The 14,109-nt window shown below is 39.4% G+C and overlaps 1 protein-coding gene across 3 annotated transcripts in view; it reads left to right on the top strand.

Annotated features, from left to right (window-relative positions):
* The window catches only part of CD302 (CD302 molecule), a 38,029-nt gene extending 24,399 nt beyond the window's left edge, over positions 1-13,630 (top strand). The window contains exons 4-6 of one of the 3 annotated variants that reach the window (XM_048870247.2): positions 740-913; positions 8,871-8,897; positions 12,370-13,630. In XM_048870247.2, coding sequence (XP_048726204.1) covers positions 740-913; positions 8,871-8,897; positions 12,370-12,569 — 401 coding nt within the window. In that variant the 3' untranslated portion in view covers positions 12,570-13,630. Of the gene's footprint in view, positions 1-739; positions 914-8,870; positions 8,898-12,059; positions 12,284-12,369 lie in introns of those variants that run through there. The other 2 variants (XM_048870248.2, XM_048870250.2) reach the window with 2 other exon arrangements.
* Positions 13,631-14,109: the final 479 nt, after the last annotated feature.

Genomic DNA, 14,109 nt, shown 5'->3' with positions numbered 1-14,109 from the left:
TACATCAAGGAGAGTTTGACATTATTAGTTTATCTAGATTAATGATCATTCTGATGTCCCTAGTCCTAAAGGATCATTCTACTGGTTTTAGGAGTTTTGCGAGTTACCAGCAGGCTGAGGACAGGCTAAAGACTGAGCTTGTGATCTGGAGAATAGTGTATATTAAAGAGCTCCTGGTCCTGACATAAAATCCTTCCCGTGCTCACAAAGGGGAAGACCAGAAAAGCATCAAAGCTAATATGTAAGCAGCAGTGTAAGCAATTTGTGTAGGAATTATAAGCCTGCTTTGGTATGCAAAAGGATGGAAGCCCAGCCACATGGCTAACATGACTGAATATGCATCATGAACACAAAAGGAATGGTCTCTAGGAAGAAGAGATGTTTGATCCCAAACTGGCAACCACATATGATACGTCCAAGAGCAATGAGTATATCCTTTATGAGAAAGGAGCAGTAACCAGTGCCCTGAAGCATGGGGATCTGGCCCAAATGTCAGCCTGTTGTATGGTGGCAGAATTTCTCTTCTCCAAGAAGCTCTTGAGAGCATATGTTGGACACGAACTGCATCTCTCACTGCACTGGATTTGAAGCATGTTGCCAGGATGCAGCCTGTACAAAGTACCAAGAAATAGCTTCAAAATGTTTAGTTTTCTTTTAAATTCAATTATTTTGTTTGATTTGTCAGTGTGAAAAACTGTTTTTCCATGAATGACATAATGTATAATTCCTTCAATCACAGATAATGCTTTTAAATGGTTTGACAAGTCGGAAATGAAATTTACCAATTGGATTGAAGAGGAGAGCAATGAGGAGCTCCTGAACACATGTGCTTCTATGTACACTAAGTCCGGGGGATGGAAAAAAATCAGTTGTGAAGATCTTCCTCTGACAGGGACCCTTTGTAAAACAGCCTGTAAGTACAATGTGGGTCTACATCACATGACCTCTCTCCTTCTTTCTCTGTACAGACAGACAGACACACACATATATTAAACTTTAGATTATAGCAGGTTACAATCAAACGTTAACATACTACACTGTACATTACTTGTTCGGGATCAGGTTAATATTCAAAGAACCTGGCATTTTGGCTTGCTAGCTTGGAAGCCCTCCTCCTCTGAGTACACTAGAAAAGATTACCAAATTTCTAAATACCTGTCCTCTTTTTGGCACTTCTCTTTTGTACATACTTGGTGTGAAGGGGTCATATTTTTCCAGTAGTGCTCAATAAAGAGTCTAGCTGCTAACAATAGAAAATAAATAATTTGCCCTTTGTTTAAAATGCAGATCCTTTACAGAAGCATTCAGTAAGCACGTCAGGGGATCTCCAGGAAGTTGGAATTTTGACATCAGATGAATCTCTTTAATTTCCTCCCAAACTCATATAATTGCTAGACCACAACCACTATATGTGCAAGTATGTTCCACTTTCCCAAAACAGCCCCACTCACAGAAAACCCCTCTAATAGCATCTCCCAAGTAGATGGATCTTAACTGGAGTCAAATGCCATCTATACAATAATTTATACAAATTTTCTTTATGAGCTACCCAAGTTAAAGATGCATATCACCTTTCCCATGTATACATCCAGATTGATTTCTTTGTCCAAAACCTTCTTCTATCTTTTTATCTGGGTTGTTTTCTTATCAACATCTTTTTCCATCAAAATTGTATATATCTTAGAAATTAAACCTTTTGTTCCAGCTTCCTCCTGGGTCAGCTCCTCAACTCTTGTTGAGGAGCTCTAGTTAGAGCTGCCTTGTATCCAGATTTAACAATACAATGTTTGACTTGTAATACTGAAAATATGGGATCTTTATATTATTTTCATTATTACATACTGTTGATATGATTTCAAATCAGGATTTAGGAATAAATGTCTGAATTCAGTAATCTCAGCTCTTCTACACAGTTAAGAGACACTTCGATATTTCTTTGGAATAAATTCCTGATTGATAATGGAAATAGCTGAGAGAGCTTTGGCAACAAGAATTTAGAAAATTTGTCCAAAACTGCTAAGGTGGTCTGGATGAATGGGTGACTTTTTATTTTTGGTGATCTAAATTTCTTTCTAACTCAGCAACTACTATGAATAGCTGTATTTGGGCTCCATTATTGTTAGTTTTATGCACTGTTTGGATGTTTATTGTTAATCTAGTTTATCACATCTTTTAACTGTGATATATAACAATAACATGCCAAATTAAGGAAGCTAGTCCATCCCACTTTTTGAAATCACCCTGAGTCTTTTATGCTTCTGTCAAGGTTCCTCCCCACTCTGAACTCTAGGGTACAGATGTGGGGACCTGCATGAAAAACCTCCTAAGCTTATCTTTACCAGCTTAGGTCAAAACTTCCCCAAGGTACAAAATATTACACCCGTTATCCTTGGAATGGCCGCTACCACCACCAAACTAATACTGGTTACTGGGGAAGAGCTGTTTGGACGCGTCTTTCCCCCCAAAATACTTCCCAAAACCTTGCACCCCACTTCCTGGACAAGGTTTGGTAAAAAGCCTCACCAATTTGTCTAGGTGACTACAGACCCAGACCCTTGGATCTTAAGAACAATGAACAATCCTCCCAACACTTGCACCCCCCCTCTCCTGGGAAATGTTGGATAAAAAGCCTCACCAATTTGCATAGGTGACCACAGACCCAAACCCTTGGATCTGAGAACAATGAAAAAGCATTCAGTTTTTTACAAGAAGACTTTTAATAAAAAATAGAAGTAAATAGAAATAAAGAAATCCCCCCTGTAAAATCAGGATGGTAGATATCTTACAGGGTAATTAGATTCCAAAACATAGAGAACCCCTCTAGGCAAAACCTTAAGTTACAAAAAAGATACACAGACAGAAATAGTTATTCTATTCAGCACAATGCTTTTCTCAGCCATTTAAAGAAATCATAATCTAACACATACCTAGCTAGATTACTTACTAAAAGTTCTAAGACTCCATTCCTGTTCTGTCCCTGGCAAGAAGCAGCATACAGACAGACACAGACCTTTTGTTTCTCTCCCTCCTCCCAGCTTTTGAAAGTATCTTGTCTCCTCATTGGTCATTTTGGTCAGGTGCCAGCGAGGTTACCTTTAGCTTCTTAACCCTTTACAGGTGAGAGGAGCTTTCCCCTGGCCAGGAGGGATTTCAAAGGGGTTTACCCTTCCCTTTATATTTATGACAGCTTCCTTGTGAATTTTAATAGAATATCCTGCCATGTTTCTAATGTCATGTCAGGGATACCAACAGGGATGCACTGAAACAAAAATAACAACTTTGAAAGGACATTCATTTTTATTGAGGCTACCCTGAGTAGCCAAGAAATGTTGTGTTTGTTCCATTCCTCCAACTGTTTTATTATATTATTCCACACTGGAGGGTAATTTCCCTTAAAGAGATTTTTATGTTTCTCCACAATATTTACACCTACACATTTTAAAGATTCCTTTACCCATTTAAATTTATGTAGCTCACCACAGTTTGTTTTGAGCTTTTGGGAATATTAATTCCTAAAATTTCAGATTTATTGTTATTTTGAAGCCTGACACCTGCCTAAGGTCCAGAGTCAATTGTTATATAACTTTTAATAAGGTTTCTGACTCCTGCAAATATAACAAGACATTGTCCACATGCAAAGCTATTTTGTGTTCTAATCCAGAAGACATTTTGATGCCCTTTACCCAGGGGCTACTTCTTACCTTTATTGCAGGGGTCTCAAACTCAGTTTACCTTAGGGTCAGTGCCAGTCCTCAAATCCTCCCAGTGGGCCAATAATCCCAGTGGGTCACTGAAGATGGTGTTCAGAAAAGAAAACATTTATATTGTATGTTTTATTTCAAATTTCTTAGAAATAATAAAACTGTCATACCTTCAGGATTGCAGCAAATCCTGTTGAAACCTTCAGGATTGCAGCAAGGTGTGCATCAGATAGTTGTGTTTGGTATTTTGACTTGTTTATATTCGTTGTGGAAAAAAGTGATGCTGCCTCCATGGCTGACTCTGCCCGGCAACTAGTGATGGTGCCTCTGTCCCTGTCCCCTAGCCAATGGGAGCTGCAGGGGGCGGTACCTGCAGCAGACATTGCTGGCATCATGGCTATATGCGTCTCTCCTCCGTGGGCTACAGTGGGGCGGTTCTTGGGCCTCAGGTGGCCCGTGGTCCGGGACTTGGAGACCCCTGCTTTATTGCAAATGGCTTCATTGCCAAAGCAAACAACAGGGGGAATAACAGGCAACCCTGGCTATACCCCTTAACAAATTAAAAGGAGGCGATTGATGACCATTAACCAAAGCAGATGCTTGAGGATGAGTATATAGTGCCGACATGCCCCTATAACACTGATTTCCAAAATCTCTCTGAGGTGCTCATGTTCCAGACAGTCGAAGGCTTTCTCAACATCCAAAGAAAGTAGCACACGGGAAGTATGGCTAGAATTAACATTATAGTTCAATTCAGAGTTCTGATATCAGATATTCCTTTGAACAACATAGAATCATAGACTTTAAGGTCAGAAGGGACCATTATGATCATCTAGGCTGACCTCCTGCACAACGCAGGCCACGGAATCTCACCCACCAACTCCTGTAACAAACCCGTAACTTATGTCTGAGTTATTGAAGTCCTCAAATCGTGGTTTAAAGACATAAAGGTGTAGAGAATCCTCCAGCAAGTGACCCATGCCCCACGCTGGAGAGGAAGGCGAAAAACCCCAGGGCCTCTGCCAATCTGCCCTGGGGGAAAATTCCTTCCTGACCCCAGATACGACGATCAGCTAAACCCTGAGCATGTGGGCAAGACTCAACAGCCAGACACCCAAGAAAGAATTCTCTGTAGTAACTTGGATCCCATCCCATCACAGGCCATTGGGCATATCTACCATTAGTAGTCGAAGATCAATTAATTGCCAAAATTAGGCTATCCCATCGTATCATCTCCTCCATAAACTTATCAAGCTTTGTCTTGAAGCCAGATATGTCTTTTGCCCCCACTGCTTCCCTTGAAAGGCTGTTCCAGAACTTCACTCCTCTGATGGTTAGAAACCTTCGTCTAATTTCAAGTCTAAACTTCCTGACTGCCAGTTTAAATCCATTTGTTCTTGTGTCCACACTGTACTGAGCTTAAATAATTCTTCTCCCTCCGTGGTATTTATCCCTCTGATATGTTTATAGATAGTAATCATATCTCCTCTCAGCCTTCTTTTAGTTAGGCTAAACAAGCCAAGCTCTTGGAGTCTCCCTTCATAGGACAGGTTTTCCATTCCTCGGATCATCCTAGTTCCCTTCTCTGTACCTGTTCCAGTTTGAATTCATCCTTCTTCAACCTGGGAGACCAGAACTGCACGCAGTATTCCAGATGAGGTCTCACCACTGCCTTGTATAACGGTACTAACACCTTATCTCTACTGGAAATACCTCGTCTGATGCATCCCAAGACCACATTAGCTTTTTTCACGGCCATATCACATTGGTGGCTCATAGACATCCTATGATCAACCAATACTCGGAGGTCCTTCTCCTCCTCTGTTACTTCCAGGTAATGTGTCCCCAGTTTATAACAGAAATTCTTGTTATTAATCCCTAAATGCATGACCTTGCACTTTTCACTATTAAATTTCATCCTATTACTATTATTCCAGTTTACAAGGTCATCGAGATCTTCCTGTGTGATATCCCGGTCCTTCTCTGTATTGGCAAATCCCGACTGGTCCAGGGGAACATATTTGGGCAAGATGACACTCAGGGTACGACTGCACAGCAATTAAACATCCATGGCTGGCCTGGGTCGGCTGTCTTGGGCTCTCAGGGCTTGGGCTGCAGGGCTATAAAATTGCTGTGTAGATGTTCGGGCTTGGGTGGAGCCCAAGCTCTGGGACTCCCCTCTCCCCCCCCTTCCCCAAGAAAAAAGAAAAAAGTCTACATAGCAGTCTTGGCTTCAGGGCTAAAGCTCCATGAGCCCAAATCAGCTCACCCGGGCCAGCTGCAGACATACCCATTATCTGTTTGCTAACACCTTTGCATAAATTTTAGCATCAACATTAAATAAATAAATAGGTGTTATGATGCACAATTGTTACGATCTCTTCCGTCTTTAGGAATTGCCGCAATTGTTGTCTTTCCACAAATCAGGAATCTCATTCCCCTGCAATATATAATACTTTATTTGCCGATTTTAATATGTCATGGAAAGTAGCATCCAGTGTGACCAGTAGATTTCTCCCTTCAGTCTCCTCTGGAATACTCTTAATCCTTGCTATGTTCCTGTGTTCTGTATTTTCCATGTCCTCCATTTTTAATTCTGTTTTTTTTTCTTTTCTTTTTTCCCCTCAATTATTTGAATTCTTTCATTTAGATTAGTAATGCTGTCCAACTGCTTGATTAATCCTGTTTCCACATCTGATATTTTCCCATTCATATGATTAACTTCATTTTTTATTTCTTTATTATAAGCCTAGAACTCTTTCCTCATCTCCATATTCATCTTTTTTTGTTTTTAACAGCAGGTCCTTCAGGACAGATAGTGACTGGTCTTTCTCCACCTGCCTTCGTAATTTGCTGGAGGGGAAGTTACTCTCTTTAGTAGCCACGTCTTTGTTTTGAGGGAACAGATATTTATATTGGAAGATCTCTTTCCTTTCACAGACATCTAGATCTTCTTGTCTTTCCTTCTTGCTAGTTGCCTTTCTCTAAAGATGGCTCTTGCTGCACTTCTCTTTTATTTGTCTGATCTTTCCAGAATGGCCTCTGCCACACTTCCTCTCCCAGACACAATAGTACAAGTTATTATTTTTTTTAATTTTGCTACACTCACCCCTGTCTCTTTACAGGGTAATGAGGGTCCAGTTAAGTATCTCTGGGCTTGCAGAGTCATTTTTAATATGTTCTGAAAGCTGATGGCACTGGATTCAGTTGCTCAATTTTTCTCCCACAGAGGCTGCTCTGTGGGACTGGGATCTGCCAGCTCTCTTCACCCCCCCTTTTTTTTCCCCTCTCCTGTTTTTCAAAGCTTGCTCTACTGATGGTTATTCAAATTTAAGGCATGGATCTGTGGGTTCAGGTTGGCTTGGTTCTTTTTATCTTTTTAAATCACTTTCATTTATTCCCCCACTGCCATTTATTGCAGAGAACTGGATTACGCCACCATCTTGTTTGCTGCCTTAACCACACCCCCATAACTGTATTTTTTATAATTTTGTTTCACTATGTGTTTGGTCTTTAACAATTAATAGACTAGATTTCACAGTATGTGTAAAAATAGGCTTTAATGGTGCTATAATTTAAACAGTTCTTCCAGAAACCTTATTCCTCTCTCTCCTTTGGGCTGGTTCTGGGTTGTTTTCCAGTACTCTACTTTGGCCAAGGCCTGATCTACAATAAAAAATTAGTTCGGTTTAATTACATTGGTTATGGGGTGTAGAAAAATCCATACCCCAGAGAGGCGTAATTAAGCCAGCCTACATCCCTGTATAGACAGTGCTAGGTGGACAGAAGAATTCTTCCATTCTCCTAGCTACCGCCCTTTGGGGAGGTGCATTACCTATGCCGACAGGAGAATCTCTCCCATCAGCGTAGATAGTGTCTACACTGAAGTGCTACAGCGGCACAGCTGCATCAGTGCAGCTGTAGCATTTTAAGTGTAGACAAGCCACAAGTCTTGTGGACTATAAAAGCTATTGTTTTTTCTGATTTACTGATAATTATCTGAATTATTGACCCCTTGACTAGCTTGCAGAGAGAATTCATCTAAAGTTCTAGAAGTGTTAACCACATGACTGTGCATATAATTTCAGTCTAAGGGAAGCTACAGAGAAGGAGTGTTCATGCTTATGTTAGAGATCTCTCTGTAGCCTTTCCCTACCACTACTGTCCAGTTGTGTGTTGGTGGGTGATCCTTTTTTGTATAATAGTTCAGTTTTCTAGAAGACACCACAATATATCTAAAAACATGAGTTTGCTGTGTCACTGTCTCAAAATCCTTATTGAAGAACCATATATTAACAGGAATTACAAAAGCCCCTAGTTTACTACAATGATAATACATTGTGCTGCGGTTAGTTTTAGAAATGTAAGTTATGTGGATGTGGAGCCATGTAGATGCATTGGTATGTTGTGGGAAAAGAAAGTTCAGTGTTGACATTTGGCAGCTGTGTTTGATGAGCATGTCGCAACCTGGTTATAAAAACAAAGTTGTACTTATAGGGTCCTAGTCCTCTTCTCTTACCAGTGCAAATTAGGAGTAACTGTTGAAAGCAAGGCACTTACCCTGATGAATGAGAGAAGAATAAGGCCCATGGTGTAGATGGGAGCCAAAGTGACTTGACTGAGGACATAGAGGAGCCAGTCACAGAAGCCAGGTTTCAGAGTAGCAGCCGTGTTAGTCTGTATTCGCAAAAGAAAAGGAGGACTTGTGGCACCTTAGAGACTAACAACTTTATTTGAGCATAAGCTTTCGTGAGCTACAGCTCACTTCATCGGATACATCCATCTGATGAAGGGAGCTGTAGCTCACGAAAGCTTATGCTCAAATAAAGTTGTTAGTCTCTAAGGTGCCACAAGTTCTCCTTTTCTTTTAGTCACAGAAGTGAGATTCGAGTCTGGTTTCACACTTAAATGACACCTCCTGTCAACCACACTTATGTTACCTTATTCTTCTTTTTCTGTTGACTTCATAGACACCTGCATGAGTGGTGGGGCCATCTTTTTTTAATAATACAGTGAGGTAAACTTTTTTCTGTGAGAATGTATTCTCTCAATTGCTTACACATCAAAAACTGTGATTAAAAATTAACTTTCTTTGAAAACAGTAGTTTATTTCATACAAACATGAAACAAGCTAAACACATAATTTTAAATCTTTTTTTTTCCTTGTAGTTGCATATGAAAAGAAGTACTTACCAGGTGAGTGTTTACATACCTTTGCGTGAAGTTTACAAACATTTTATGGATATTATTCACTGCCCCACTCGCTTGCTTCCCAACTCCCACCTCCAAAAAAAGAGACACTGTATTTCTCCTGGTTATAGAAATACACATCTTGATTTATTACCTTATCTTGAGTGATGTGCATACATATTATGTCAGCTGGTATTTTGTTGTTATAATATTAGACTAAGCTTTCACAAGGAAGGGAAAGAGCTTTATTACTTATATTAGAACTTCAAAAGGCACGAGGTTAGTAAAATTCCCACTGCTCGTAGAGAGGTAGGTCAGGGTTGCAGAGATTGTGACATTTTCCAGCTCACTTTGGATGGTTAGTCATGTTTATCTCTTGGATGTAAAATAGATAAAGAAATAAACTGATATATGGTTACCATACATCTGGGTTTTCCCGGACACCACCTCTTTTTTAAAAATTCTTTTTCAAATAAGAGGCAGTGTCTGGGATTTTTGCAGGCAGACATTGCAGCTCAGAAAGAGCTGTGTCCATGCCCTCATTGGTCCTTTCTCTGCAGCCGCAGCTGTTGGATCCTATCCAGCCAGGCCCCAGCTCCCATCCCCGGGGACGGAGAGAGTCCCAAAGGCAGGTGCTGACTGACAGCTGATTCTGTATCCTGGGCCTGCATTAGCAGGCTGAGAGGGAGCGACACTGCCCCCTACCTTGAGAGTGAGGCTGCAGGTACCCCCTCCAGCTTCCCTCAGGTATCCTTCCCAGTACACACACCCCTCCAGCATCCTTCCGAATACTCATCCAGCTCTCCCTCCTCCCCCCACCTCTGACAGTGTCCTCTTTTTTGGGAACCTGAAATATGGTAACCCTAAACTGATAGGAATTCCCTTTTTCTTTATCAAACCTGCAACTGTTATGACTAACCCCTAAAGGGTTTGTTCAAAGTAACAAGTGGAGCTTTATCCATCTCCCTTCCTAGACAGAAACTCTCACTGGCCTGTGCCTAGTTTCTACCTACCTCCTCCATTTGCTAAATCATCCAAGAATTCAAAATGTACTAAAATTACTCAGCTTAAAACATAAGGATGGTCTTCAGACCAGAGGAAAACTCTAGGGTTGTTGGCTGTACATATACACTGATAATTAAAGTGCTTTTCAGGCCCCACCTGCACTTCAAAATGGATTGTGTTTGGAAATGGCTTTTAAACTCTGTCATAAAAATGACTTCAGCAACATAGTTGTGTCACCACTATGAATAGGCCCCAACAGGTTAACAACATTTCAAAAAGAAACACTTCAAAATTATTCTTCATCCATGTGTGGCGCAAATAGGTGTGAGATGAAACCATTTTTGTAACAGGAAGCGTTTTTAGAAACCCAACATGGCATCTTGTGTACTTACACAAGCCTTAAATTAAGGGTCAGGAACAGATGTCCCTTGCTGGGGATAGCCCTACTATGTGTAAGAGTAACTAGTATGTAACTTAACTAGTCATAAAGATACATATTCAGAACCAGTTTATAAATATGTCACTTTGCTTGATCAGTTCCATATCTTCAATTATTTTACCATTTTAGCAGAGTAAGATTTTCAGTAGTGCAATACAAGAGAGGACATCCCTATCTGAGCTCATAGTAACCTCTTCAAGTCAGGAATCAACATTACTTTTATCACATAATCCCCAGGACACTGAGTTCATTTTGTTCAAAAGACATTTTCAGTTTTCTTTATAGTCATGTTAATGAAATATTTGCTAATCGGATCAATATTGAGTTAAGAGGCCAGTAAAACAATTAAAGAAAATGGAGAAAGTGACTGTCTTGGAAGATAAATTGCCTGATGTCTATATAAGTTTCCTTGTCTGCCAAATGTTAACCCATTTTTACCTGGTGGCAGTTAATGCCCCATTTTAACAAAATAGCATAAGGTTCATATTTTTAATCAAAACTAGAAATGTAATGTTTTTAATAGAAATTCACATTTTTTTAAATAAGCTGCTTTTTCTCCCTTTTAAATCTGAATAGCTTATCACTTTGTACAGAATAGAAATTCTCTGATATCAGTGGAGGTTCTGAACTAAATGGTTAACATAAGCTTGAATGGAATATTTCTGAAGCATCTGGATTGATTCAGGATATTCTCCTCCGAAACCAATAGAACCTTCCTGTTGAATGAGTAGTTTTGCTCAAAAATGTCTGGGTCACTGCTCATTTCAATTGAACAAAACCATGGCTGCAATCAGATACAAACAACGTTCTGAACTAGTTTAAATTTTTAAATATTCAAAGGCACTAGTTTTTCCTGAGCCCAAATGATGGAAGTCACCCCCACTTCCTCAGCGGCAAGTTCTAATAATCAGGCTTTGTGTAGCTATTTCTGTGGGGAATGGAATTCACATGGCTGGGTTTAGACGTTAGTTCCTTTGTTGCTGGACGTGACCACTGCCTTTTCGTGTGGGACTTTTGATCTGAGCCATATCCTCTCCTTACACCTTTGTACATCTGGAGTGGCTGACCGTTGACCTGGGTGGAGTTACTCTTGATTTATACTGAGGTGAGGGCTTAATATGGATCTGTGTAATCATGCGTCTAAATTCCCCTTGTCAGCTGGTCTATTCAGAGCTAGTACGGATATTCCTTCCGTGGTAGACTCTTGGAACCACTAAAACCCCGAGTAGGCAATAAGGGGAATGAAAAGAAAGAATGATAACCTTTAGGCATGCAACAGCTCCATATTTTCTTGTATTTTCACAGTATTTGTGACACTTAGGGGTAAGTTCTATTCTCATTCCTTGACTACTGCAGATTCTTTGTTTATCAAGAAAGGCATAGGATCAGTGGGTGCTAGTTTAATTTTTTTTTTAACCCCACATTGTACACGAGGAGCAGGTTTTCCTACAGTGAGCACTAGCAGGAGCACATTCTGAATTGGATTCCCTGACACCTGTAAATGTACCATTTCCACATGTAATTTTCCACTGAGAGATGAGAAAAAATGGTAACTTGGTCTTCCATTATGTTTGCTCCACTCTTGGGATTAATCCCTTGGAAAAAAGCACAGCTATAAAATACTTCTGCCAAAATAAAGTTAATTCATATTTTAGTGATGTGTAAAGTGCGATGCCTAGAGGAGTTCATCCCTTTTTAACGTCAGAATATTTATTTGGTTAAAGAATTCTGGAAAATGAAGAGGAGAAACTGGGATTTGAAAAGAAGTCCCAACCATTGGAATTTTTCTAAACAATTAAATGACAAAAAAAGTCAACTATGAAGACAGACTAGATTACAGAAAAGGAAGAGCTAATGGTTTAGCATGTTTGCCAAATAATCCCAAGGTTTCCATTTGCTGCCACTGAACAAACAATATGAATGCAATTAATTATAAAATAAACTGGATAACTGTGCACTTAATGTTTATATCTCCTTTAGTATAGATACCTGGTGTATGGATGGCCATTTAAAGACTGTCTTCTTTTGTTTCAGATAAAACTGCTTTGACTACCACCTTGGTCATAATTTTTACCATAGTTGTGACAGTTTCTGCAGCATTATTTTGGTTCCTGTACAAAAGAAATATTTCTTCTGCTTCTGGAGCTTTATGTATAACACACAATTCAACAGCTGAAACGCCATACAGTGATGAAACTGTTCTAATAGATGAAGAAAATGAGTATACTGCTTAAAATTTAAAATTATACAATTTTATTTAAATGCCAGAAAGTGACACCTTACCCATATTTAGGCTTCAGTCCTGTAACCACTTAAGCACATGCATAACTTTACTCATGTAATAATGTGCTACTTGTTAGGACACAGATAGAGAAGACAGACTAAAAATAGTCTAAAGTATTTCCCATTGGGCTGTCAGTTCATATTCAAAATTCTCTCCAAATGTATTTTAGTACACCTGGAAATACTTTAATGTATGAGTTGGTCTGTCTCAGTAAAGTGTCATTCTGAAAAGAGCAAGCATTCAATTATGCCACAAATGTTAAGATTTCAAAAATTCTGCAAGATTTCCATAATGGGTTTTAAATTAATTTGTTTCATCTGTGTTCACGACTGGTTTTCATTTCTGTGACTATTATAGCAAATAAAAGTTTGAGACTATCTACTTTTAAATGAATAGTATAGAAAGAAAATTTGAATTTGTGTTTGCACTGGAAACTTAATTCAGAGAACTTCCAGTCAATGCACAGAAATGAGCCACGTGATCTGTGTTGTCAAAACAGTCTGAACTTCAACCCATTCAGACTCATGAAACTGGGATTAAAAAAAATAAGTGCTATTGCCCAAAATGAGTAATTTCAGACAAAACTGAGCAAATTATCTGCAAACAATTTAAGAGGAAGGTGAAATTCCTCAAATTAATTGCCCAGTTCAAGCTAGGCTTAGAGTCCAAATGTTCAAAAACTCTCTCATTTTGTAGTTGCAGCTAATTGTAGCTGCAGGATTAAGAGGTCAAGTCTTGGCCCCAGTTGTGCAATATGATGCAGATGGGCAGACCCTTAAAGTTGCATGGAAGTAATTTGGCCTCTGCACAGGAACAGGGATCTGCCTCCACAGATCAGGGTTTAGCATCTATCATCATAGCCATGCTTATTTGATTGCAAAATTAGCCTTCTATACCCTGCAATATGTAGTCATCCTATTTTTTAAGGGGGAAACTATTGGGCAAACTGTTTGCCAAGAGTTCATCTGGCTAACTTGCAACTGTTTTAATATATAAAACTAAATTGAAAGATTGCTGTGTGCATGTGTACTCTGTTGCCACAAATTTCCTTTTCTATGCTTTAAAATGTTGCATTTTACCCAGTGAGACTGCAAAAAGACCAAAACTTTGAGTGAAGATTCTCAAGGGAGGTCCACATCTCTGTGAAGCAAAGGAATTGGTATCCGAGAAGGTAGATTTGATACACACCAAGCAAAAGTCAGTAAATGATGATAGCATGATAAGGAACAGCATATTTATATGTATATTGTATGCTTCCTTCAGAACTTAATGGAATGAAATCTTCATTTCTTGAGCAAGTATCAGAAGGGTAGCCATGCTAGTCTGTATCCACAAAAACAACGAGGAATCCGGTGGCACCTTAAAGACTAACAGATTTATTTGGGCATAAACTTTTGTGGGTAAAGCTTGAAGTGGGTTTTTTTACCCACACAAGCTTATGCTCAAATAAATGTGTTAGTATTTAAGGTGCCACCGGACACCTCTTTGTA

Source organism: Caretta caretta, chromosome 11, assembly GCF_965140235.1.
Source record: "Caretta caretta isolate rCarCar2 chromosome 11, rCarCar1.hap1, whole genome shotgun sequence".
Taxonomy (NCBI): domain Eukaryota; kingdom Metazoa; phylum Chordata; order Testudines; family Cheloniidae; genus Caretta; species Caretta caretta.
This window is presented reverse-complemented; position numbering and strand designations above follow the sequence as displayed.